The following is a 27,717-nucleotide window of genomic DNA, read 5'->3' on the forward strand; positions in this document are numbered from 1 at the left end:
TAATACGTTTATTTGGTAAAGCCCCTTTAACAGTGCGAGTAAAGTCCCTTTAACAGCGGTCACAAAGTGTTTCACATAATATTACTAGAGCAGTAACAACAATAAAAATTATAAAAGATGAACAAAGAAAAGAGAAAAACATTTGTACAAAATTACATCACATAATAACATCCACATTAAATGTGGACAAAAGTCTGTACAGCGTATGTGCATAAGAAGAGCAATCCAAAGTGTCAGAGCCACGAATTCAAAGGCAAGATCTGAGGGGTCTACTGGTGATGACAGGATGGAGCAGGTCAAAGATATAAACATACAGCACATACAACATACAATATAATATTTTATTGTTCCCCAGGGGGAAATTTGTTGTCACAGCTTTGCACAGTTGGTACACACTACAGGTATACATGTATAAAAAAACAAGTGTCTTTCAGGGCTTTATAAACAAAAACAAGAATTTCAAAATGTATTTGGACTTAATTGGGAGCTAATGCAGAATAAAATGGGTATAATATGAATGGACCTGATGAACCTGGTTAACAATCTTGCAGCTGCATTTTGAATCATTTGTAAATGGTCAAGGGAGGACTTATTGAGGAAGGGGAAGACACCCTTCTGCGCCCCCTCAAATAGGTCAAGTTGCAGTTTGGATTAAGCTTTAAATTACCATGACCTAGATGACTGAGAACCTTGTTGGACAACAGAAACAGTTTAATTTGTTCAGGAGGAGTTTCTGTAGGAATCTAAGGACTCTTTTATTGAAATGAAGATTTTCTGGAAAAACTTACCAATTTTAAGAAACATTTGAAACACAATCTCATCAGTTTAATTTTTATACCAAACACCTGAGTATGTAATTCTTCTCCAACTAGTCCAATAGCTCTAGATTCAGCTGATATACAATGATTACACAGGAAGGCAAGTGGTCTTATAGGTAGGAAGACAGGCAAGAAGGTCGTCTAATCATTTCAGTCTGTCTGCATAAAATGATTAGAATTTCAAGACAGATTATGAAACAAATACATGCAAAATAAATAGAGTACCCTACCTGTCATACAAATAAACTCCACACATTTATATTCATGATTATGGCCTTATTGTTAATTTGTAAAAACTAGCTTACGTCAAATAAAAAAAACTAAGAACTCCTCCTTCCGCGATTCCCTGAAAGCTTCAATCAAAGCCATGGTAGGTGAAGGGTTCAATAATAGGGCTGCAGGTCTCTTGAGCAAGGCAAGCCATTCTGTTGTTTTCACAGCTGTCTTCAGTGCCTGGGTCAATGTACACCCCATCAGGGGAGTGGATGGAAGGGTCTTCGTCAAAGTAGTTGTGTGGTTGCAGCAGGACCCCGCCCCCATTACCCACTGTGACTGTGTTGGGGATGTCCTCTGAATGGGGGATGTGGAGGAAACCTGTGGTCACCCAGGCAACCAGGTCCTGAAAAAAAAGAAAAAAGGAAATGAAGAATGTGGAAATGTAGTATGTATTAAGTAAATATTTTATGTAGTATTCCAAATGTAAAAACACACACACACACACACACACACACACACACACACACACACACACACACACACACACCTCATTTTCAATTGGTTCATTATCTTCAATGTACTTGCTAAAGTCAACTGCTGGATCCCAAATGTCATGTTGATTGTAAAGGCTGCTGCTGCCCTCTTCCAAATCCTTGTGCTTAGTTATGGCAACCTTGTACCTGGTGGGGGTTAAGTTAAATAATATTGCAGGGAGAGGAATAACTTAGATGAGGAGTAGGAGACTTCTTCAGATAGAGCACAATAGCCATAGCACAGAGTTGAGTTCACAATGTGATTATGATTTTAGTCTGAGTTACATTTAAAAGCAGATTCTCACCTGGCCCAGGACATGGCCCTCACCTCTGCTTGGCTCTCTGGGAGGTGGTCACCAGTGTTGCTGAACACCTGCAGCCTGTAGGAGCGCTGATGACCCCACCGGTTGGTCTGGTTGCTTGCAACATGGAGGTAACGTGGAGTCTTGGTGCCAAAACGTAGTGCTGCCTCCTGTAAGAAGATGAACCCTATATATAAGGGTCCAGATTTTAAGCATCTCCTTTAGTGTCCTTATGTGCTGTTCATTAGACAGCCCCTATCACCTATCTACGGTAGCTGGTAGGGGTCAAACGCTCAGCAACTGACGAAACGACATACATTTAGAAAAACGCGCAGCATATATAGAAACGCTGCACGTTCAAAAGCAAATGCAAACTACCACAACAAATACAAAGGCTGAAACGCGCTGCAAAGACACAAATAGGCAAAACAACTGCATAATCATCAAACGCGCTGCAAGTACAGAAAGGAAACTTAAGTCGAAACACACACAACCAGAAAACAACTGCAAACACAGAAACGCTGCAAGTTCAGCCTTAAACGGAAGTGCTCCAGGCCTGTAGGGGCGCTGTGGAACTGTTCATTTTAGTTTATTTACGGGAGAGAGTAAGAGAGACAGCTAGGAACAGAAAGTTATGTTTAGATAGTGAAGTTGTATCGTTGAAAGACACAGGATAACTTCCATGTTACTGAAACGCGGTGATAAAGCGAGTCCGACCAGGATTTTGACATCGGGGACGAGAGCCGAGTGTGGGTCTGTGGCTGTAGCCCCGGGATGCCTGGAGCTAGTGCTAGCTCTGGGGCTATGAGCTCCAGCTCCAACTCATCCCTCTGCACCCGCTTTCCCAGCCTGACACTTCGTGCTTTCGCCATACCCAGTGTCCGGGTTGAACTCGCTACTCATCTCTTTGCAACAGTTTAACATTCTCCCTGTCATCAAACACTGACACTTCACCCACGGAGAGCCCTCTGCCCGACATGACTTTATAACATGTAGGGAGGAAAAGCACAACTTTGAGAAATGAGGTCTTGTTGAGCAGTAGCTTTGCTAAGTTGGCTGCCCGGCTACCGGCACCGTTGCCTGGCTTGAGTAGGCTACGGGACTTCTGTCTGCCAGGATTTTTAACTTGTCAGGCCCGGGGCATGTGATTATGTGATGTAATTCATAAAACTTATTTTGTATCTTCTGGATATAGCGTATAATGGAACTGGAAGCAAGGGAACCACCGCACAACTTCATCTACATGGATGAGGCTGTCTTCAACCTAACGAAATGCAGAAGGCATGGTCAAAATATCATCGGCCACAGAGCTACAATTGATGTGCCAGGCCAACGGGGCGGGAACATAACCATGGGTGCTGCTATCTCTGAGAATGGTGTGCTAACGCATATTCCCATTATTGGGCCATACAATACAGAGCGTCTTGTCACCTTTGTAGACACTCTCGACAGGGATCTCATCCCTGAACAAGAGAGGGGTTAGATTGGAGATGACTTGCCAAAGTATGTGATAGTTTGGGACAAGGTTAGTTTCCATTGCTCCAACATCATCAGGCAATGGTTTGCGACCCACAACAGGATGCTGATGGAGTTCCTCTCCCCCTACTCCCCATTCCTTAACCCATTGAGGAATTTTTCTCAGCATGGATGTAGCCGTTATCAGCAGTCACGTTTACAACTCTCTTCCTGCAGGACTCAGGACTGTGGATTAACATTACTTTTACCAAGGAACAAAGGAACTGATCAATGACTTAAGTCTCCCTTTCAGACAGGATATTATTAACTTTTACAACACCTGGAATAAATAACCGAGCGGAAACAGAACACTCTGTTATCTACGAATTGACCCCAAAGGCTGTGTCCGAAACCAGTCTCTGCAAAGTCGTAAAATTGACCATCTGTTGAAGGACTGCTGAAGAGCTGATTAAACCACAGCGTTCAATTCTGCATCAAATGAACATTTATGTCTTTCTTCATCTAGATATTTGTAATTGTCACATTGAATGTATTATAATCATCTTTTTAAACTCAAAATCTGATCTTCAGAATAAGAGTTATATTATGTTTAATAGGAATTTGATGTGGAGCGCTATTGCCATCTAATGTTAGAATATCCATGAATACGTAACCTTCATAATTATACATTTAGACGTGTTATAAAGCATACTCTTTGATATTAGCTATAGAAGGTGTTATTTAAAGACACCAATTTCTTTTCCTACTTTATTAATATGTCTTATTAAGAATGTTGACTGTATAACATGTTTTTGTTCACCTACAGGCTGGGATTAACTGAGGATGTTCCCAGATGGTGTGATTTTCATCTCAACATGAATCTGATAGAAATGTTTGTCTAAATATATGACGTGAACCTACATCAACGTGGATCTGATAGAAATAATATCGAAATGAATGTATGGTGATGTATATATGTTTAGATTCTTATTCTTATTCTTATTGAGTAAACTCGGTTTAGTTTAAACAATTGTCCTCCGGTCAGAATGGGAGTGACTCTTCTCCTGCAGATCCCCCTTCCCTCAGCCAGCAGATAAGAGTTCACACTGAGCTCAGATCTTGGGGGGTTCTTCTTAGTTTTGGTTTCTTGAAGTTTAGAGCTTCAGCTCTTGCTCGCTTCTCTTCGGACTTCGGTCCGAATCACTTCTTTTAAGTTTGTGCCGTAGAGACGAGTCTCTGCCGAACTTTCTTTTTCACGCACAATTTTTGGAACATCAATTCTTTCTGGCTCAAGCAAGGTTTTTGAACTTTCTTCTCCAAAGTCTTTGCTCTTCAATTTTGAACACTAATTCCTTAATTTGGATTCATCAAGATGGCCATCTGGGTAATATGAATTGGAAATCGACGTATCAAAAGACTCTTTAATATTTTTTCCTGTTGGATCCTCTTGGAGCTTCTGAGACGGCGGCTGAACCGACGTACAATCTCCATCCCGGCTGCACACTCCGACCCAGGTGTTAAGGCATCTAATCTGGCCCGTGGACCTCTCTGGGCCTGAAAAGAACCGCTTGCCAGAGACTGAAACACGGGACCAGCCGGCGGAGTTCAATTGAACACATCTCACAGTAAGACTGTTGGTGGCAAAGAGGTGTTGGAAGATTAAGTCTTGAGTCGTGTCTATTCAGAGCCCTCCTTTAAATCCAATTAGAATCCCAAAATTCCTTTATCAACTTTTTCTTTTTGACCATTTTCTGATCAAGTCATTCAAACAATATCGCGTCTTATCTCATTACTAAATATATAATGTCACCATACATTATAATTGCATTATCCTGATCATAGTAATCATATTCTTTATCTGTTTCATCTTTACACATAATATTCAGGACTTTGTCTGTGTGTTTTCTTGTTTAACATTTCCAGAACTTACTTCTTTCAAGATATGAAACTGACTGATTAATTAATTAACTTATACCATTAAAGTTATTTTCTTCCTTTAACAGGAAGTGGTGCCCCTTCTTAAATCCGAGGTTAAATAAAGATATAACATCTGAAGGCGGCTGTGGCTCAGTTGGTAGAGTTGTCACCTCTCAACCGGAAAGTCGAGGGTTCGAGCTCCAGCTGGGCAACATGTCCGATGTATCCTTGGACAAGACACTTAACCCCAAATTGCTCCCGCTGCTTGGTGGCAGTGTATGAATGGGATTAGTTACTTCTGATGGATGATACTACATAGCAACCATCACTATCATCAGTGTGTGAATGGGTGGGTGTGATATGCGGTGTAAAAGCGATTTCAGTAGTTGGAAGACTAGGAAAGTGCTATAAAAGCTCAAGTCCATTTATCAGTCCATCTAATAATTTTGTTACGCTACATGGACAAGGAAAGTATATGATCGCCAGCCACATACACAGATGACCCTTCTGGCTGCCATGGATGCAGCGTGGGATAACATCACAGCAGATGCCTGCAGAGGCTGGATAAGACACTCTAAAAGATTCTTTCCACGCTGCATTGCAAGAGAACATATTCGTTGGGATGTGGATGAGAATTTGTGGCCCAACAGACACAACAGACAGGAACATCAGGAGATGTAGGAAGACTGCACTTAATTCCTACAGCACTGCATGTACAGTTTTCCCTAAGGAGATTGTCCTATGTTCACTTTTATTTTTTTGTTTTTTTCTTTGTGCTATGCAGTGCTGTCTTTTCCTTTCTGTATCGCAATGACATGGTCTGTCAACAAATTACAGTACAAACAGTAAAAGCGTAAATGTGAATCTTGTCCAGTCTCTTGCAATCAATCTCCCACATACACTAAGGTGTAACTTAGCCATAGTTTATATCAGAACACCCCTCCAGAGTACACTGTTATATTGACAACATGACTAAGCAATTTGACTGTCTTATCCGTACACAATGACACAGGACTTATCATTCTGATGGCACTGACATGTTCATTGACACAGATATTTACTTTTGAGAGATTAACTAAGGATTTTGAGCAAGAGACTGGTTTTTGCAGGTGGTGTTTTGCTATTTGTACGAATTGTTTTGAGAAATGCACTTACTGTTTTGCAAATGTCGAAGATGATTCGAGAAATGTACCAAAGCGACTGAGAAAAACTGTAAATAATGCACATGGAAGTCCAAAACAAGTATATAAATGGAAGTGAACTGCCAACCTTTTAAAACGATGTTCTCCAAAAACCAAATCAATCACATAAACTGCAAACCCCCTGAAAATCATTTACAATACAAAGTGAAATGCACAAATACATTAAATACTTTAAATTGACAGAAAAACACTGCACATCCAGTCATCCCGAACTAAGTGCTCCAGGCCCCTATAGGAAACTTGTGAAGCAAGATTTTAGCTAAGATTATGAAAATACTTTACTGAGCAGATTCATGTGAACTTTTAAATTATTTTTTTTAATTGATAGGTACTTATTGAATAAGGGTCACTATTGGCACGCATACAGATTAAACTCTCAGTTTGAATGATTTTGATGACATGGATAGGTCATTAGCATGGAATATTAATTCAAATAATATGAGACTGGCAATAGGCATGCATGAGACAGGTTGCCTCCTGGAAGAAGCGTACACCTCTAGCGACCCCTCTTATACAATTATGGCCTTTTACCTAAATGCCAAGTTGATGGATTACAGGTAATGTATTTGATTTAACCAATGTAGATTTTGTAGTTGATCTAAAACATAATAATAGCCTAAAGGGAACCTAACTGTCAGAATATTGTAATACTGCGATTTAAGGTACCTTATATAATTGTTACTTTGAGTGGTCTAACTCAGACCCAAAGAATGGGTAAACACTTCTGGTACTGCTGTGTGTGTTTTGCTATGACTTAAAATGGAACGTTAGAAGTCCATCCATCCATCCAGTTTCTTCAGTTTATTTGATGTTGGGTCGCAGTCAACCCAGACTTCCCTCTCCCCAGCAACATTTTCCAGCTCCTCCTGGGGGATTCCAAGGCGTTCCAAGGCCAGACGGAATATACAGTATAATCCCTCCAGCTAACTCTGGGTCTACCTCCAAAGGTAGGCATCCAGGAGGCATCCTAATCAGATGTCCGGATTATTCGGAGGAGTAGCGGCTCTACTCCAAGCTCACCCCGAAAGTCTGAGCTCCTCACCCTATCTCTAAGGCTGAGCCCAGCCACCCTCCCGGAAACTCATTACGGCCGCTTATATCAGCGATATTATTCTTTCGGTCACAATGCCTGCATTACTGCTGAGCCAATCCGTCTGTCAATTTCACGGTCCATTTTACCCTCACTCATGAATAAGACCCTGAGGTACTTAAACTCCTTCAGTTGGGGCAAGGACTCACTCCTCCAACCAGAGAGAGCAATCCACTATTACTTTAGAAGTATAACTTTTAAAATTATTATTTCATAATTTTTCCAAAGAAATTTACCAATAGAATTGATCTGGTTGTTTATACATTTGCTTGCAGCTATGCAGCTATTAGAAGGTTATTTTTACAACAATAATTTCTTTAAATAATATTGCACCTGTTCTGTTTGAAGCTGTTTCTCCACCAACTGCGGGATCATGGCATGGCGTTCAGGCATCCAGGGAAGAGAGACATTGACAAACTCCATGTCTTTGGTCTGGAATACATTCTTTACTCCTGTAAAAGGGTAAAACTGCAAGTTATTTTACTTTCAGTAGGTATGAGTGTATGTTTTTATAGGCAAATTGTATTAAACATACGAATTTTAATTATTTGAGTCATAATATTTTTAATTACACATACCTAAAACATCAAGATCCACTTTGAAGTTAAGGAAATGTGTGTGGATATTTCCAGTGGTATTTTCAGCCACTTGATGACCAAACTGAAAATTATTATTCATTAGGAAGGAAGATTGAATGTAACCGCTTGCATGTACTTTGGCCTCCACTGAACCACTTCGGTAGAAAATTAAATCCCACATGTAGTCATAGTTTGCTGTAGCCGTGATTGTCCGTAGAGGTTGGCCCATGTCATGCTCAAAGACACAAACTGAGTTTCTGAGCCACCGTGGAACACCTGTGTCCATGAAATAGAAAGTGTCTATGAAGGTGGCAGAATAGGGGCAGTCGACCCCCCTCACCAATTCATAGACACATGTACCCATGCTCAAGCTGTTATCCAAGAACTTGGTGAGCATGATATTTGGGGTAACAGACCCATAAACTGACAAAGCCTCTTGAACGCTTAGCTCATAGATGATCCTCTCTCCTTTAAAACGAACATCAAAAACCCTCATGCCCCTTAATGCGCTTAGGCCAAAGGCGAAACTCCAGTCAAGGTATACAACGTTGTTGTTCTTTATACTGAATCGCTTGCCCTGTACATAATATTGTTGGGGTCCAACACCTGTGGGTTTCTTCTTGGGTTTGAGTGATGCATAATTTGGCACAGGTTTGTAGATGATTTTCTCCACAGTCCCTGCTTCATATTTCTGCTTCAGTTCTAATAAACTAATAAAGTACTGACCATTATAAAGCACCTTCATCACATGCCAGGAGGAAAAATTGGTGCTTTTGTGGTCTATCAAGATTTCAAAGCCAACTGGATGGATATAGTAGCCCTCCTCATCTCGACAAAGTGTAATCCAGCTTTGTCTGTCTCCTGACTTGAGCCCTCTGGGCATGCTTTTTATAATATACACTGTATGATGATGGAGTTAAACCAAAGCTGTCTTTCAGCAATGTACTCACTGGTTTAAGCACATGCAGCATGAATAAATCCATAAGTATGTATTCCTGGGAGGTAACTGGACGTGCAGTGAAAAGGATCTCCTTTTTGTATCTCTCAACAGTGACATCTTTGTGGTAGGATGGGTTGGGTATCGGGCCAACTACATATTTATTTACGAAGTTCTTACTTCCATAAAAAAACACTGCAATTGCTTCTCTTTTTGGTTTTGGCCCGTCACCATCCAGATAGTGCAAAACCTCCTGTTTTTTTGGCAGGGAGAGCTTGATCATATACAAGATGTCAGCTGAAGGAGGTGAAGATGGTTCAAATGAGATGTTCATCCCTGGGATCTTGGACATGTAGTCACGCACCTGTAGAATCTCTTCAGCTGAGAGGTCAGCAAACACAACACTGCGCTCATTGTGGTTGGCTGGTCGGTCTGGGTTCACCTGGTGAGCAGGGCACTGTGTAGTGCGCTGGGTGTTGAGCCATATTAAAACACAGTTACTGATCAGCAGAGCAACATCTACAGGAACCAGAAGGTATGTAAGGACCCTGAAAACAGTTTTGCAGATCATTTCTTTGCCTGTGTACAGCAGGTATAGTTGTGGAAATGAAATGAAAGCATTTCAGAGAGACCGGTAAAAGGGGCGAGGCTAATGGTTTCACAGGCTGCTTTTACAAGATAACGTTACCATGTGATGTGTTTGTTTTGATAAGAGCAGTAGCAGTCAGTTTGAGTCTCATGCAAATTATTACTGTAATAATTATTGAGTTGTATAAAGGAGACTAAAACTCACACAATGATAGCAATAAATGTTGTCATGTAATTTAATATAACATGTTGTTAAACAGTAAGCTTGGCCAAACTTGACTTAAGAAAAGCACTGTTGGTCAACTATATTTACATATATTGTCATTCTTTGGCCCTTAGATTGAATTTGAATTGTTCAAAGACCCAGTTGAACTTTGTGTTAAGTGCCTTTAATAAGAAAATGATACCACACTTCGGAAAGACTTCTGAATGCAAATGCTGATGGGTAGCTGTCAAGTTTTGAATTCACCCCCCAAAAGGTAGAGGACCCAATTGCAGTCAAACAAAAATATTTAAAGGTGCACTATGTAAATTTGGTCATGAAATTTTGAAGTTGGAGAATTAAACAATCCTATTTTCTGAACTAAATACACAAACTTTATTCAAAGGAAAAAATAGGTCCCTGGAACAGTGTTTGGAGCTAAAAAGCTACAAGGAGAGTTACTGTTTCACTGTTGCGGGCCACTTCCAAAACTTTGCGGGTTGCATTTTATCTTCAGTGTTACAGGGACCAAATTTTCCTCTGAGGACAGTTTGTGTATTGAGTTATGAACATATACCACATAATTTGTAAATTTCTCCAGCTTTCACATTTCTCTACCAAAACTCCAAAAGGCAAACAGAAACTTACTTAGAATTAAATCCAAAAAAGTCCAACAAAAATCCACAAAGAGAAAACTGGGAGTCACAAGAAAGCACTGGTAAGTAGAGCAGTAACCACGGGGAAAATCTGACAATTGACTGACACTGAATGGAAGAAACATAGACACTAAATACAAGGGGCAAACAAACACAGGTGAGACAAAAGACTCATGAGAAGACAATGAAGGCAATCACAACTACAACATAAAACAGGAAACACAGAAAACTAAATTCAGGATCATAAACATACAAATACAAAGAGAAACATAAAGATACAATGGAGAAAATAAAACATTAAGCACTGGAAACTTTAACCAGGAATAAGAACAGAATATATACAGGGTTAAAAGCAACACTAGGGAAGAACAATACAAAATAAAACAGGAAATTCATTCTGAAATTAACAAAATATTAAACTAAACAGGAATCATGACAGGTAGCAGTGGTTGTGTTGTTTGTAGGCTTTCTAATTCCAACATTTCAATTAATCATAAAATGAAGTACTACATAACACAGATTAATCTCACTACTTATGTTAATTTTGTAGGCTAGCTGTTAAAATTAATCAACGAGCGTGTCATCATTTCTTTTTAAATCTCTCAACATCTCTGTTATTTTTCAGTCAGGAACTTGCTATCAAAGTGCATTGTGGTTGTGTTGTGCATTGTGACGGTGATTCCAGGTTTTTATGGCTATTGCATTTATGGAACCTGGTTTGGGTTCCTGTCTAACATTCATCGCAATCCATTGAACATGATCATAACAATAAGCAAGCACTTACAACAGGAGGACAAACCCAAAGGGACAACACAAAGCCTCAGACACCACATGCACACTTTACAATCTATACAACCTTCTACCCCTTAGGCCACAGGTACAGATCTCTCACCTTCGAGACGAAGAGAGCCATGTCAACCTTTGTGCCCACATCCATCAGACTCATGAATGGCTGATTCATTGTTTAATCTTTTAATCTGGCTGTTGTCGTTTTGCTTAATTTTTCTTATATTTCTCCTTATTACTTTATTTTATTAATGTTTTGCCCATAATAATTTTACTCTCTTTTTTCAGTATTTTGTCTGCTATGTTTTAACGTATTTTGTCCCTTTGGTTTACCTTCATATTGACCTGAATAGAGTGAGACGGTACAGTATGGGTGCCATTTCTTAACAGAACACAGTCTGATTATGCCTGCTGAAATGAGCGTACTATGGTAAAAAGTAGGAGGGACACAAAATGGGGAAGGTTTCTTCAACTCCAAGTGTATATAACGTTCCACTAGTTGAATATTATACATACAGTAAAGTACATATAAATGATTATACATATAAACATTTTATTGTTGCCTCACTTTATGATGATATGATATTATGCCCCTGCAACCTTAAAAACAAGGACACAGATAACAATAGGCATTACCTGAAAGAAAGGTCACTCCTTAACTTATTGTTGGGTCAATCATGTTTTAATTTGGCATCATTTTGTTCAAAGCTAATGAGGCTGATTCAATAAACAAACAAGATAAATTAATCTCATCCTGCTGATAACAGAAAAGAACAGGGGTTGATTCTGGTGTTTCTCCAGTCAAGCACTCATTTTAGCATAGACTGCAAGTGTTTCTTTTTCTTTTCTTTTTTTGTAGAGCAGAATTCTTTGAACCATCCAGGTGACTCTGCACTATATGAAGAAGGGTGCCTAAAGCATCCTCAACATCCCTACCTGCCCTATAGGTAAATTGGAAGGGGTTCAATGTTTTCTGAGTTACACCCAAAATCTAATTTTTTACTACAGGTTAGTAGGCTACTGGCTGAAAGTCTTTAAGAGATTTTGGTATTTGATCTTGGGCACAAGTACAACGTCAGACTCTTTCCAAAGGCAAGTAAGGAACTCTTTGGTGTTAGAAAGATTTCAATAAAAAAATAGAAAAATGTTCAGCCAATGGCTCTGCATATTTTTTAAGAAGCTGAGATGCTTCTCTTTTTCGCATCCCCTGAAGACTTCTAAAAACACATTCTTTATCAATACTTAGTCCCAATTGTTGTGGAGAAGCATTCGTGTACACAGACATTTTCTCACTAAAACTTAAATGCTTAAGAACTATTTAAAAAGATAATCAAGCAATTAGCAAATTCAGAGTCTCACTTGCCTGCAAGAGAAATTGTTAACTTTTTCGATTACATGCATATAATAGATTTAACACCCTTCCAAACTAGCTACTGAGTTTACAGTCCCAAGCACACTTTGTCTTTATACTTTAACTAGTGAGTGTGACGATAACGTGTAATTTCTGCTCTAAACTCAGAAACGGTTTACTCTTTTTTTGCAATGAACATCACTGTTTTACAAATTGTTCACAATACTTTTAAAGTATATAGCTTACAAAGTGTTATAAAACACATGCCCATTTTTGCAGTAGCCTCTACAAATAATATCAGTACGTGAGCCCGTAATCATTGATAAGTTGCACTTGTGGAGCGTACCATATTTATAGGGACTCAACATGCATGACTCACTTTGTAGTGAAGAAAGTCCAAGATGGACTAAAATGTCTGCATGAATAGTTTGTTGGCTCAGCCAAACTATGATTCAATACAAATATTTCTTTATTAAAACTTCTGCCTGTACTCCTTTTATTCTCTGTGACCACATTTTTCTTTGCACTAAACCCTAAAATTTACTTTTTCGTATTTCCCCTTAAAGTTAAGACTAGATCCTGGTAAAGATGAAAGTTATTCACAAAGCTTTTAGCCCTTAAAATAGCTGCTAAGGTGTAAAACTGTTAGGAGTAGTGAGGAGGACTTTGCTACATGAAGAATGTTCTTTTTGACTCATAGTTGAGCCGAACAGACACAAATTATTCATGCAGACGTTTCAATCCATCTATGACTTTTTTCAGTGAAAAGTGACAAATGCTTTTTGAGTTTCTCTACATGCGGTTACCTCCACAGGTGCATCCAATCACTTATTAAGACTCTTTAATGCTGATATAACAATCAGCTTGAGGCTGCTGCACAAGTGGGCATGTGATTTCAAACATTTTGTTGGCTATATACTTTCAAAGGCTGAGCTCCTTTAAGGTTTAACATTTAAGGTGCAAGTGTCCTCAATTGCCCAGCCATGTCGATTTGCCCTGTACAACACCAGGAAGATCAGACCTTACCTGTCAGAACATGCTACACAGCTCCTGGTACAGGCTCTTGTGATATCACGCATTGACAATTGCAACTCTCTACTGGCAGGTCTTCCTACATGCACTATCCAACCCCTACAGATGATACAAAATGCAGCAGCACCACTGGTCTTCAACCTTCCTAAAAGAGCACATGTCACTCCACTGTTCATCTACTTACACTGGCTCCCAGTTACTGCTCGCATCAAATTTAAAACTCTGCTGCTCGCTTACAAAACAGCGACTAAAACAGCTCCTCCTTACTTTAACTCTCTCATCCAGGTCTACGCTCCCCCCCCCCCACTACGCTCTGCCAATGAAAGGCGTCTGATCCAACCTTCACAACAGGGTCCTAAGACGCTGACTAGACTCTTCTCTTCTGTCGCCCCCCCGGTGGTGGAACGAACTACCAAACTCCATTCGATCTGCAGAGTCCCTTTGCACCTTTAAGAAAAAGCTAAAGACCAACCTCTTTCCTGAATACCTACGACCTTTATGATGAGGATGATGATGGTCTCGATATAATTTTTTTAAAGATTTATTTTTGGGCTTTTTGTGCCTTTAATGTAGAGATAGGACAGCGGATAGAGTCGGAAATCAGGGAGAGAGAGAGTGGGGAATGACATGCGGGAAAGGAGCCACAGGCTGGATTCGAACCTGGGCTGAAATGTATGTGGACCTTACCTTTTCTCCAGCGAACTAAGTTTGTTATATCTATAGACCAAAGTATCAGGTATGTGAAAAAGTCAGGAGTTGTGGTATTTATATAAACTCTAACCCTTTGGCTCTTTTATTTAACCTCTCCATACCCTCAATCATAAAATTTAAGTCTTAAGACTGACTACAGAACACATGAGTTTTAAATACATGAAAGTTTGATGGCAGTCATCGGTGAGTGAAATTAATTGCATTATAACATGGCACTTTTGAAAAACTTCTTTAAATCTCACTTTTGTTGTTAACTACAGAACAATTACAAAATGTGCTTGGAACATCGACTGATCTTCAAAAAATCATGTTAGTACTGAATCATGTTAGTAGACTTTTACTACTATATTCCAGATAAATTGAGTTTTAGTTTTAGAGCTTAAGCGAAAGTGCTGTCAGGAAGGCGATATTCTGCATGCTGGTTTTATTTTTTATACTCATACTATGTCACACCGTTACTCCACATATTCTAACTCATTTTTTAGTAATCATCAGCTGTTCACATCACCTGGTCACATCAATCAAGAGTAAGTGAGTGAAATCTGAGATTTGTTCAAATGGTTGCTCTGATTTGGATCCAGTGGCATTTTGATGTGTCCTTCTTGTAAATAAAGTAAACTGAGAGGTTTGAGACAAAAGGAAACACTTCGTGGTTTAAAATAAGTGGAGTTCTCCTTCAATGAGTGTATATATCACATGTATTCCTACAGTAATTCCAACCAAATCAATATAGTTTTGATGCACAGCAGCAAAGAAAAACTGTTCACATCAACAAATAGGTGCGTATAGCATGTGCAAACAGATCTTTATTTTGTCTTACCTGAGCCTTCGAGAAGTCAGCATAAACTAGTTATGAGCACTCTTTAAAATTTACTTGTTACACTTAAGCTCGTTAACAAAAGGTTGCATATATATTGTATACAGTAGAAAACATTTTGAATACATTTTGAATTCTGGTTAAAAAGCGATGTGAGGCTAACTTTTTCAACCTAGGTCCAGAAGCAGAAACATCATGCCTGAACCTGAACTTTGATTTCCTGAGAAGCATATTATACCCATCCATGTAAGCGAGGCCATGCTTTAAGCTTTAACACATGATGGACCTCCAACCTGAAATCTCAAAGCTCACACAAGGAATCTCACTACACACTATTCAAAACGTGCTCTCCTCTATCCATGGAAAAAACAGACACACTTTATAGTCCCAGTCTATCGAACTTTGGACATCTCCTTATCCAAAAACCTTGGGAGGAGGGGGCATGGATTTCAACCTCTTGTCAAGCAATACTGCACAAAGAAATAAACATTAAAGTCATTTCATATTTATTGGTTGTAGTAAAATCAAATTGAGTAAGGTGAACTAAGTGAGAGATATTTTGAAGTGTGAAAATCATGTTCAAATGGCGGAAATAATGCTCCAACTGGTTGCAAATTAAATAAGCGCCATCATCATCATTGCTGGTGAGTGCACAACTACTCTGTTAGATTTGAGCCAACACTGCACAATCAGAATTCAGTCTTACTCAATTACATAGCTTACAAAGTGTACTACATGGAAATGTACTGACATATGTAGCCAAATTAAACTGAAATAAGATTTTTTGAAAAAAACATTTTTCATGCGGACTAACAGAGCAACAGTATTTAGTAGTATGGTATAGAATTATATGCTGGGCCTTTATTTGGATACCTGTTATCATCCATGACGTACACCGAGCATGTAGTATGGCTGAATTGGTATTGGTATATGACCTGAGGTGAGGATTATTTCCATGAACTATACAAACACAGGGACTGAACCACAATATACAGTAACTTTGACACCTTAAAGAAGTACAATTGAAATCATATAGTACAACTCAGATTGAAGTCGCTCTAATGCACTAATATTTTCCACCACGGCTGAAATATCATCAACAGGGCTTTTCCAAACTGCCCAAGGTGCAAAGAGTGACTTTTACTTTGAGATCATTTTAAGAAATTGAATGTAAATGTTATCCAAATCTATTGGTTTTTATGTTTTTATTACCTTTAACACTTCATAATGAAAGGTACTCTTAACATAAGCTAGCCTTGTCTTATTACAGTAAGCACATGGACATAATTTAAGACATATTGACCTCTGTTGAGTTACCAGTCTTACATTTGTGCATATAATTGGATAATTTTAAATGGTAAGTAAAGACCTGTGGTCATTGTGTAAGGGGGGCGGAAGTTCTATGAAACCCCCCTTTGAGTTAATCCAGTCCGGGTTTCTCTTCTCTTCTCTTCTATCAGATTTCAAAACCTTGGTTGACAAAGCTAATGTATCACAGTAAACAGTCTTCTTTCATGTTATTGTTGAGTTGCAAGAAGTAGGCAGAGATTGTTTTGAATTATCTCCTTCCTGTTGCTTTGGAGGGACACTGCATGGCTCATATTGGCTGGCTCATATTGAAGAGGTGAACATAAAACTGTCCCTTCAGGAAATCCAACCTGGAAGATAAATAAGAGGAAGAATTAACAAGTTTGAAAAGTTTTTCTTTGTAAAAATGTGCTAAAAAATTAGATTTGAAAATAGAAAATGACTGTTGCTATGACACTAATAGTGACAACAATAAAATCTATGTATCTTCAAATGGTGAATGATATGATATGTTGTGTTTCCAGTCTATATACGTGTTTGCTTTTTTTGTCTGTAATAGCCTTTTTGGAAACCAGTTTTCACTTGAAAGTCAAAGTAATCAGAGTAAATGGTAGTAAAAGCAGACATGCTTTTGCAAAGACAAATACACCCATCCATCCATTATCTATACCACTTTTTATCTTTCGGGTTGCAATGCTGGAGTCGATCCCAGCTGTCATTGGGGATCATTGGGGATTGGAGAGGCAGGGTAAACCAATCAATCACAGGGCTGACAAACAGACAACCAGTCACACTCAATTCACTCTTACTGGCAACGAAGAGTCTCTGTAACATAATGAGCATGTCTTAAGACTGTGGGAGGGAACCAGAGTACCCATAGAGAACCCACACATGCACGGGGAGAACATGTAATCTCCACACAGAGAGGATCCTCTGCGACAGGGATACGAACCAGGAACCTCTTTGCTGCGAGGCAACAGAAAGAATTAATCCACATATTCTTAAATGTGTACACATTTTCACATATGTGGGTGTATTATAGTCTTAATTTAGAAATATATTATATATAGGAAACTAGCTGAATAGATAAGTATTAATGGAGAGGGCGTGGGGATATTTATACACATGCTGAAAACAGCAATCCAGTGCATGTTTCATGCTGTTAATAGCGGATGTTAATTTGTAACACCTGTCCCTTGAAGGGCTTTGACATGCCAACTAAATAGCTTAGTGTACCACAATTTTTTCTTTTGCACTGCTTGTAATTATTATTTATTTTCTGTCTGTTTTTTATGTTTACCTTTATCATTTGTTACATGTTAATAATACAATTTCAAATCAAGTCAAAGAGTAAGCAAATATTTAAGCATGATGGTGATGGTAAATTAGCCATAAAACCTAACAAACACAATTGCTCTTTAAAACAGCACATGCAAATCCCTCATTAACATTCCTTTTGAATATTAATGACGAAGCAGCAGAAGCAACTTGGTTTACTTGTTCAAGTACACATCTGACATGTAGATGCAGGAGCTGGGGATTTAACCCCTGACCTTCCGGTTAAAAGGCAACAGTCTCTACCAACTGAGCCACAGCTGATCTTTAATCCTCATGATTATCCTATTGATATCCAGATTTTCCATGAATAACAAGGACTTTTGTTGGTTTTAATGGCAGTTTTACATTTCTAAGTTAATATCCAATTGTTATATTTTTGGAATGTCCTTTACTCGATGGACTCCATGTTGCAGTTTTGAGATAAAAACAAATGCTCTGTTCCAAACTGCACGATAAACTTTTTAATATCAACACACTGTTCTTGATAAGTAGTAGTAATCATTTATTTCGGTCACAAGAAAAAACTAAAACATTTTGACCGAAAAGGTGGAGGCTGAAGCTTTATCTTATTACACCTACCCTTATTACAAATCTCATTATTTAAGACACTACTAGTTTGGTTACAAAAAACAAAACATATCAGAACAAAATTTGTTCCAAGAATTTCTTCCAAAACAAAACAAATGAAACAAACAAAAAACAAAACAGAAGTCACACTCACAAAAAATGATCAAACCGACCTTTTATATTTGTGAAACACCATTTTTTTATACAAAAATTTAAATCTGTAAAGTGAACTACACATTTTTAATTCCATGACATAAGTATTCCACAAGTTAACCCCTTTTACCGAAATACACCTGTTCTTTATGTTTGTCCTTACCTTTGGTTTTTTATAAACACCTATTCCCCTTAGTTCATATCGGCTCTCTCTAGTTTAAAAAAAACTCTGAATACTGTTGGGAAGCAAATGATTTTATGCCTTGTACATTATCTGGGCAGTTTTTAGATCTACTAGATCGCTGAATTTTAAAGCATGTATGTTAATAAATAGTGCGTTAGTTGGTTCGTAATAATCAGATCTATTTACAATTCTTATGGCTTTTTTCTGTAGCATGGAAATGGGATTAATGTTGGTTTTGTATGTGTTTCCCCATACCTCCACACAGTAGGTAATGTATGGAACTATGAGTGCACAATACAATATATACAGTGAGTTTTGATTCAGGAATTCTTTAGTTTTGCATAATATTGCAATTGCAATTATCACCCCTAGAAATTTATTCTCATACACTCTTTCTATCTCAACATCATCAATCATCATTTTTACTTGCTTTTTGATTTGCCTATTACCAAATACTATGAACTTCGTTTTACTTACATTCAGTGACAACTTGTTGATGTCAAACCATTTCTTAATGTTCTTTTCTTAATGTTAATTTCTCTTTCCACTGTCTTGAGCAGCTGGTCCAAGCTATTCCCGGAGCAATACAAATTAGTGTCATCAGCAAACAAAACAAATTTTAACAATTTAGACACTCGACAGATATCATTTATGTACAGTATAAACAGTTTGGTGCCTAGCACCGAACCTTGTGGAACCCCGCAGGTAACTTTCAACATATCTGAATCTACATTTTTTATTTGAACATACTGATATCTATTGTTGAGGTAATTTTATAACCATGCATGTGCTGTTCCTCTAACACAATATCTCTCATGTTAATTCATGATCAATTGTGTCAAATGCTTTTTTTTAAATCTATAAATACCCCCACACTATATTCCTTATTGTCAATTGCAGAAGATATCTCTTCTGCCAGTTCCATCACTGCCATGGAAGTGGACCTGTTTGTTCTAAATCCATATTGATGGTCGCTCAGTAAGTTGTGTTTTTCAATGAAATTGTCGAGTCTTTGTTTCTAAAATTTTTGAGAACTGGGAAAGCAGAGAGATTGGTCTATAATTGGAAAATGTATGTCTATCTCCATTTTTGTAGATAGGAATGACTTTTGCTGTTTTCATTTTGTTGGGAAATATACCTGTTTGGAGGGATTGATTGCAGATATGTGTCAATGGCTTAACAATACATTCAATAATGTTTTTAACTAGAGACATATCAATATTAGAGCAATCAGTGGACTTTTTGTTTTTAAATTTATTCACGATGTCAAGTATTTCAACATCAACACCACTAATAAAGATGGTGTCAGAGTTTTTAGAAACAATATCTTCATCTACTCCCTCTTTATTTGTCGTGAAAGAGGAATAAGTGAATAAACACATTGCTGCATTTCAGTGTTCTGCAGTTATTACCTTGCAGCACTCAATAGATCAGACCTAATCCTCAAACTTCATGACTCCTTCGAAGCCATGGTAGGTGAAGGGTTCCAGAACAGGACTGCATGCCTCTTGAGCAAGGCACGCTATCCTGTTGTTTTCACAGCTGTCTTCAGTGCCTGGTTCAATGTACACTCCATCAGCAGAGTGGATGGAAGGATCCTCATCAAAGTAGTTGTGTGGCCGCAGAATGACCCCTCCCCCGTTGCCCACTGTGACTGTGTTGGGGATGTCCTCTGCATGGGGGATGTGGAGAAAACCGGTGGTCACCCAGGCAACCAGATCCTGAAAGCACATTTTAATACACATCATGTAAATCACATCAGCAAAGTGATTGGATGTCAAGTTTACAAACATGTTAGTATTATCTGATTATTCTACATGCAGATGAAACTTTTACACACCTCGTTTTCAATGTTTTCATTGTCTTCAATGTACTTGCTGAAGTCCACAGCTGGAGTCCACATGTTATTTTGATTGTACAAACTAGAGCTGGTCCGTTCTAAATCCTTGTGCTTGGTGATGGCAACCTTATATCTGGGGACAGACAGAAGAGTATATGGACAGAAGTCAATGGATGACCTGCAGAGCCATCTCTGGCTTTGTTTTGTCTCGTAGGAAATGCTAACAGACAAGACAAGACACCAGACAAGAACACTGCAATTGATGAATGAACGAAGCCCCAGCTTGTATAATTTTTAGGTAAAAGTCAAGGTATAATGCAAACATTTCTGGAATTTACTATAACACTCAGTGTCCCTAAATGGCTACTAAAGCAATGTATCATTATGGATATAAGATAACTACAATTGATGAAAAGGCTTTAATTAAGTTATTTTTACGAGTTCCTTGTCCTGCATGAGAGTTGATGTTTCAAGTGGCCATTCAAAACCCTGACCTCCCAAACCCTTATCACCCATGTCACTACATAAAGGCTACATCCTAACAGGGGCAGTCACTGTGAAGATGCAATGAAATGTGATGTACTTAAAGGGATACTTCACCAATTTGCATTAAGCTTTGTATCATTAGAAACCTGGTAGTATTTTTAAATGGTCGTGCATCCTGCCCTCCCCTGAGATGGGGAATCTTTGTATTTCTTGTCTGCAAAAAGAAAAATCGTCACTTTGCGTAATAGGCAGCTGCTGTGGTTAGCAGGGTGAAACTACATTGCTAGTTCCTCATATTTTCGACCACTGAAGATACAGACCTATCACAGATCAGTGGGTGGGACCTCACTCACAGAATTGAAACCATATTGCTAGGAAGCTATGCTAACAGGCTCTATGGAGAAAGCCCATAAGAACCAACAATGGCTAAAAAAAAATATGTTTCAACTTCAAACTGATATGGATGAAGGGGATTTTGAAGGTCTTGTGCTCCAATCGGATGTTTGTGGCTATCTCTATGAGCCATGATATAGTGGCGAGGCGGCTGCTGCCGACAGGCAGGTCTCCTGCTGCAGCAGCCGAGGCAGGAGACCTGCTTGTCGGCAGCTGTGAGGACGAGGAGCCGGGGCCGGCTCAAGCTGGGGCGGATTGGTGGTATTAGTGCTCTCACTGTTTGCCTATGAACACAGATATAGCGTCTGTTTTCTGCCAGGAATTTCCAAGATGCCAATTCCTTCTGGAAGAAATCTCTGAATCAGTTGAGGAAATGGCTGTATGTGTTGAAGTAAATATGTCTGTAAATAGTGGGAGTGGCCTGCGGTGCTGTGCATTCTTGGAGTTGGTGTCTTTCATCCACGAGCCAAAAAGACACTTTCTGACTTTTTTCGTTCAAGAAGGCACCAACTTCGAAATGTATTTCACATTTCTACTACATGTATGACCCAATGTCAAAACAGATTCATGTTTAAACGGGTGAACTATCCCTTTAAAGAGTCACTAAAACCCCAGACCACTTTTCCCAGACCATTTTTGCTGAAAACCTATGTATATAGATATCAAGTAGTGATGTTGATCAGTTTGGGTCCAAATATCAACATTTTAGTACTGAGTATGTAAATTCTACATACAGTATTGTGTTAGAAATATGCATAGCGTTTGCCCTCTGTACTGCACTTACATTTGTCTTTTGACTGATCCGGAGGCAGGTGACATATGTGGTGTCAGCTCTTATCATCAAACCACTCATAAGACGTTGCCCATCCTCCCCGTCCTTAGGACTGGTTCAGATTGATACTACTCTAGTCCGCCTAGGTTGTGGCCTACAGGAGACTCTACTTCAAATTACATTTCTGCAAAAGCGTGATTACTGCTTCTACATTTGTCGTTCAAGACTAAATAACCTTACTTAACTTGGTAATCAGTTTATGTGTGCTTGTTGCATTGACTTTAACAGTTGCGGCTGATGGTAACAGCACGAATAAATTGGTGTGTCTTAACACTCATCCCCATCCTCCCTTTTGATTTTCCCTTTTGAGTCCAAACAAGTATTGACTGTGATTTTCACTAGACTGATTTCTCAAAGGATTAACCCAGAGTGTTAACTGAACCTTCATGAGGTAATATGAGCTACATGTATTTTGTTTTTCAATCATTGACCAACAGTATATGAAAGTGAGGTTGTTGTTTGGTTGTTTTTTTTAAACTTTGTGACAATCTCACCTGGCCCAGGACATGGACTTCTCTTCTGCCTGGCTCTCTGGGAGGTGGTCCCCGGTGAAGCTGAACACCTGCAGCCTGTAGGAGCGATTGTGACCCCATCGATTGGTCTGGTTGCTGGCAATGTGGAGGTAGCGTGGAGTCTTGGTGTCATAGCGCAGAGCAGCTTCCTGTCAAGGTATATCAGAAGACGTTTGTTTTTTTGTTTTTTTTAAGCATCTGAAATCACAATTAGTCTCACAGTAATGCAGCATATATGTCAAAGTTCTTAATTTTGTGAATGAAAAGTAAAGGTCTCTTAATCATGACAAAAGTTTATTTTCTCTCTTCTTCCTCAGAAGGACCACATCTTTTTTGTTGCCTTGGACTTTGCTAAGGAAGGCAAGGAGCTCCTGAGAAATTACAAACGCTCTCCTCAGCGTAACAGCTTACCATTAAATTTACAGACATATTCTGTGAGAAATAGAAGCAAGTCCTTACCTATATGTTTGCCTCTGACTCATAAGTTAGGAACAGCCTTAAAAATGACACATAAACTGACAAATCAGTGATTAATTAGGGTAATTGGTGCATTTATTAAATGTTTCTACACCAGGTTAGGTTTATTTTAATTTTATATTTTCATGAATGGCTTTCTAGCCTATCACTCTACCGGTACATCATAATTTTTACCACTCAAAAACATTTTGAATGGTGAAAATCATTTCAGTCTGAACCAGTTGGGAACAGAACTTAGACATCAAAGTTGAACTGACAGTTTCTAGACTTATCTACATATGGATTTAGTCGTATATTACCAGGCTACGATGTTGATGACCTGTTGAGTTTTTATTGTTAAGGAACTTGGATTTTTACTAAAGCACTATCAATTGATAATTTGGTTACTTTGGAGCAAGTGAACAGCCTGTAAAAAACTTGGCAGTAACACTTGCTCATTTACACATGCAGCATACACAGTGAGTGTTTTTGGCCATACCTAAGGTTGCCCATGACTTTATGGCATCCTGCACATTTACTATGATAATGCCTTGTATTATTATTTTTATCAGCATTTGTTATTGTTTCACAGTATTCACCAGGTCTCAGCTTTTCTGCTCTTAGTATGCATGTGCCCCAGTTCCCAGCCTTTGTTTACCTGTCACTGCCTGCCTAATATGCAGATTAACCCACATTTATTTATTGCCTGCATTAACCCTTTGGATAGGTTTGCCTATTTTGACTGCCTTATATGTTTTACATGTGTGTTCACGTAATTAAGGTGAACCATAGACTGTAGAAAACATGGCCGTATTCTCAGTGACGTCAGCCATTGGTTACTAAAGGGAGATTTTGAAGCCTAATGATGTTGTTATACTGAAAATGTTAACTTAGTTCCATGCAAAGAGATGGACCATTGGTTATGTACATTGTAGCTACAAATCCATCTTATTCCTTGTTGTTGTTGCTCTGTTTTTGTCTGTCCTTCTCCTTTTTGCGTCTCCCTCTATCCCATTTTCCATTCACATGGCTGTTCAACATGAGTTTGGTTTTGCTTAAGATGTCTGCCTCCTAAAAGAAAGTTTTTCCTTGCCACTGTAATGTTATTAAATGTTGCTTAGTGCTGTGCTCATGGTGGATTAATATTGGGTCCTTTTAGGTAATATAACAATGAGTAAAGTAATTTACCTGCTCTTGAGATACTGCCTTGAGAAAAAAATTGTTATGAATTGGCCCTGTACAAATCAAGATTGATTGACAATGCCCCTGCTTGCAGTCATATCAATTCCAAACCCCATAGTATGCATATATAAAGAGGTTATCTATTCAGACCAAAATAGTTTTTTTTTTTTTTTTTTTTTACAAGGCAATAACATTATTATTGCTCTTAAATGGGCATTTAAACGTGGGGTGTGTATGTAACTTCTAGGGCTTTTGGAGCCAGCCTCACATGAACGCTCAGGAACTAGAGTGTTTTTCATGTCTGGATGTTTGTGGGTTCAAGATAGCTAGAACAATGTTTCCTCCTGCTGTTAGAAATAAGTTAAGCCGTTTTCACATATGCACTCCGGATAATATCTAGATTAAAGGAGGACTTCTCTGGAGATTCTCCCGACCTAGCCGTTCACATATGCTCCTCACAGCGGGGGACTTTCCCTGTCAGAGGGGAGGGGGGTCGGGGGTTTCCTGAGGTAAGACGTGATGGAAATAAACAACTCCGGAAGTAGCGGTCGAAGCAACAGAGTCCGCTACCCGACGTTATAATGAGAATATTTGTCTTTATATCAATGCTATGTGTAGTCTAATGGAATGACAACATCCACTACAGAGAGGAGAACAACATACTGACGAACAGGAAACATAATGCAGCCGTTTAATTACGCGCACAGAGATCGTAGTGGTCGCGTGCAGACACTTTAGGCATTCACATATAAGCGTCATTCTCTTTCTATTGGCGGAGTTGAAATCTCCGGAGTATATGCTGCCGCGTTCAGACATCAGCTCACTCTGACTTTCTGCGGATAAAATACTAGGGGTCTGGTCAGAGAAACTCCAGGTAAAGTCTGCGTGAAAAATGTGGCTGTTTGCGTTCACACATAGCCTAAAGAACCTCAGGGTAGCCAAATCTCCAGCATTTTTCAGGAGATTTCCGTATGTGTGAAAAGGGTTCTCGTGAGATAGTTTCCTGACCTTTACACAAAAAACACAACTGAAAAGGCTGTCACTATGTGCAACCACTTCAAACCTTAAACTGTACTTAAACAAGTGTATTACCTTTTGAAAGTAAAACATTAAATATTTGAAACAAAGAACAAAAGCTGACCTTTTCTGTTTTCACTTGTTTCTCCACAAGCTGAGGGACCATAGCGTAGTGATCAGGCATCCATGGAAGAGACATGTTGACATATTCCATATCTTTGGTCTGGAAAACATTCTTAAGACCTGAGAAAAAATATATACAAAATGTTTTTGTTAAAACATGTTTTTTGTTGTAGTTTCATAAAACTCTTGTGGACTGGGCATTTGTATCTACTGTTTACATTTATTTCATTTTTAAACTATGAAGCCAGGCTTAACACTATTGTCTCTCCAACAGTCACTGTACCTAATGTTAATCAGCAACAAGGGCGCTGCTAGGGTTTTCTGACCCTTAATGAAAAATAAAAAATAATTTAATATTCTAAAAAAAATAACCAATTTTCTAATATTTTAGGGGTCTGTCATTGGCTTTAATAGTGCTACTGTCTGTCCCCCGAATGGTGCCCCTAATCACCACCTCCAGTTTCTCTTGGCTCTGTGTGTTTCAAGTTCCAAGTTACGGAGGACAAAACACAATTTTCCCTCCTTTATAGTGAACTGTTAGTGTTTTGTCCTCCTTAACTTGGAACTTGACATGTGCTGCCTTTATATATTATTTATTTTTGAACCTTTTTGCCACTATTTATTCTCTTCAATTAATGGATCTTTAACTGATAATCACTTCCCGGTTTTGGCTAATTGTTTGGAGTGTTCTGTTGGTGTGTGAATACAATTTAAAGACTCCTACTACCTAGACACACATCGCTCTCTGTCCTGCATAGAATATCAGAAAAAGTCAGCGAAGTGCCTCCGTAAGGGCTGGCCCATATTGTGTTCAAAGACGCATATTGAATTATGGTATCTGACCGGGGCTGGGACATCGATGTAGCGGTACGTGTCGATGTAGGTGGCGTCGTAAGGGCAGTCCACACCACGGGTTAGTTCATGGGCAAAGCGCCCAATCCCGAAGTTGGAGTCTAAAAACTTCGTCATCATCATCCCAGGAGTCACTGAACCGTACACAGACATGGCCTCTTGCACGCTCAGTTCGTAGACGATCCTCTCACCCCTGAAGCGCACATCAAAAACCCTCGCACCTGTAAGTGAGCTCAGCCCAAAGGCAAAGCTCCAGTCTAGATACACAACGTGGTTGTTGCTGATGCTGTAGCGTTTACCATCCACGGTAAACAGCTGCGGACTGAGCTGCTGATGCTTGTGCTTTGGTTTCAGTGACCCATAGTCAGCTGACTCCTTGTAAACGATTTTCTTTACAAACCCATGTTCATATTTCTGCTTTAGTTCTTCTACAGTGTCAAAGTATTGGCCGTTATAAAGCAGCCGCTCCACTTTCCAGTTGGAAGCGTTTACGCTCTCGTGGTTGACCTGTACCTCGAAGCCAGCCGGGTGGATGTACATGCCGCTCATATCTCTGAAGAAAGAAACCCAGGTCTTTCTGTCCCCGGATCGGACTCCACGAGGCATCTGCTCAAACGCATTCAACTGTTTGTCTGCCGCTACGTCAAAGCTTTCTTTCATGAGCTTCTTAAGTTTGGAGAAAACATGTTGCTCAAAAAAGTTGAAAAGCAATGCGTATTCTCCAATTGTGACGGTGCGTGCAGTGATAGGCAGCTCCATCTTGTACCTCTCTTTGGTGACATCATTTATGTATGTTGGGTTTGGAAGAGGTCCCACTACATACTCCTCAATGTAGCCTTGCGCACCATGAAAGACCACCACCGTCGCCTCTCTGGCCGGCTTGGCAGCTTTACCGTCCAAGAAAGCCAGCGCGTCCCCTTTCTTTGGCAAAGATAAGTCTATTAAAAACAAGAAGTTTTCCTCTGGTTTAGTGACCTGGCTGGTGGATATATCCAATTCTTTTTGCTTGAGCATGTACTGTTGGACCTGCAGGTACTCATCCCGAGTGAGGTCAGCGAACACGACGCTACGCTCGTCGTGCTTGACCCGCAGCGGATGGACACGCTGAGCGGAACATTTGGGCGCCCTGCTGGAGTGGATCCCGATCAGAACTATGTTGAGAATGATGGAGACCAGGACGAAGAGGATAAGCGCCCATTTCACAAGAGAGTTCATTCTCTGTTCTACCATTACGCACAGGCTTGTGGAAAGACAGGAGAGGACTGAGCTCTGGGAGAGAACAA

At 39.3% G+C, this 27,717-nt stretch overlaps 1 protein-coding gene and 1 pseudogene across 1 annotated transcript; both read right to left on the reverse strand.

Annotated features, from left to right (window-relative positions):
- Window positions 1-327: 327 nt before the first annotated feature.
- LOC109991833 (primary amine oxidase, liver isozyme-like) lies at window positions 328-9,641 on the reverse strand (annotated as a pseudogene).
- A 5,521-nt stretch (window positions 9,642-15,162) lies between these two features.
- On the reverse strand, window positions 15,163-27,716 carry LOC109991832 (primary amine oxidase, liver isozyme-like). Its single transcript, XM_065964248.1, has 6 exons — window positions 26,350-27,716; window positions 25,584-25,702; window positions 22,787-22,953; window positions 20,582-20,714; window positions 20,154-20,462; window positions 15,163-16,849 (listed from the first exon to the last, which is right to left on the reverse strand). Exons 1-5 carry the CDS (start codon window positions 27,662-27,664, stop codon window positions 20,178-20,180), a joined length of 2,019 nt encoding a protein of 672 aa, XP_065820320.1. The 5' UTR covers window positions 27,665-27,716; the 3' UTR covers window positions 15,163-16,849; window positions 20,154-20,177.
- Window position 27,717: the final 1 nt, after the last annotated feature.

This window comes from Labrus bergylta, chromosome 16 (genome assembly GCF_963930695.1).
Source record: "Labrus bergylta chromosome 16, fLabBer1.1, whole genome shotgun sequence".
NCBI classification, from domain to species: domain Eukaryota; kingdom Metazoa; phylum Chordata; class Actinopteri; order Labriformes; family Labridae; genus Labrus; species Labrus bergylta.

What these genes read in the sequence shown, in the direction of transcription:
- LOC109991832 (XM_065964248.1), bottom strand. Translation starts at nt 27,664, where the DNA reads ATGGTAGAACAGAGAATGAACTCTCTTGTGAAATGGGCGCTTATCCTC. An exon ending in AACAAGTGAAAACAGAAAAG is followed by an intron (nt 22,954 to 25,583) that starts GTCAGCTTTTGT and finishes ATACCTTGACAG; the next exon opens with GAAGCTGCTCTGCGCTATGA. An exon ending in ATGAAAACATTGAAAACGAG is followed by an intron (nt 20,463 to 20,581) that starts GTGTGTAAAAGT and finishes ATGTGCTTTCAG; the next exon opens with GATCTGGTTGCCTGGGTGAC.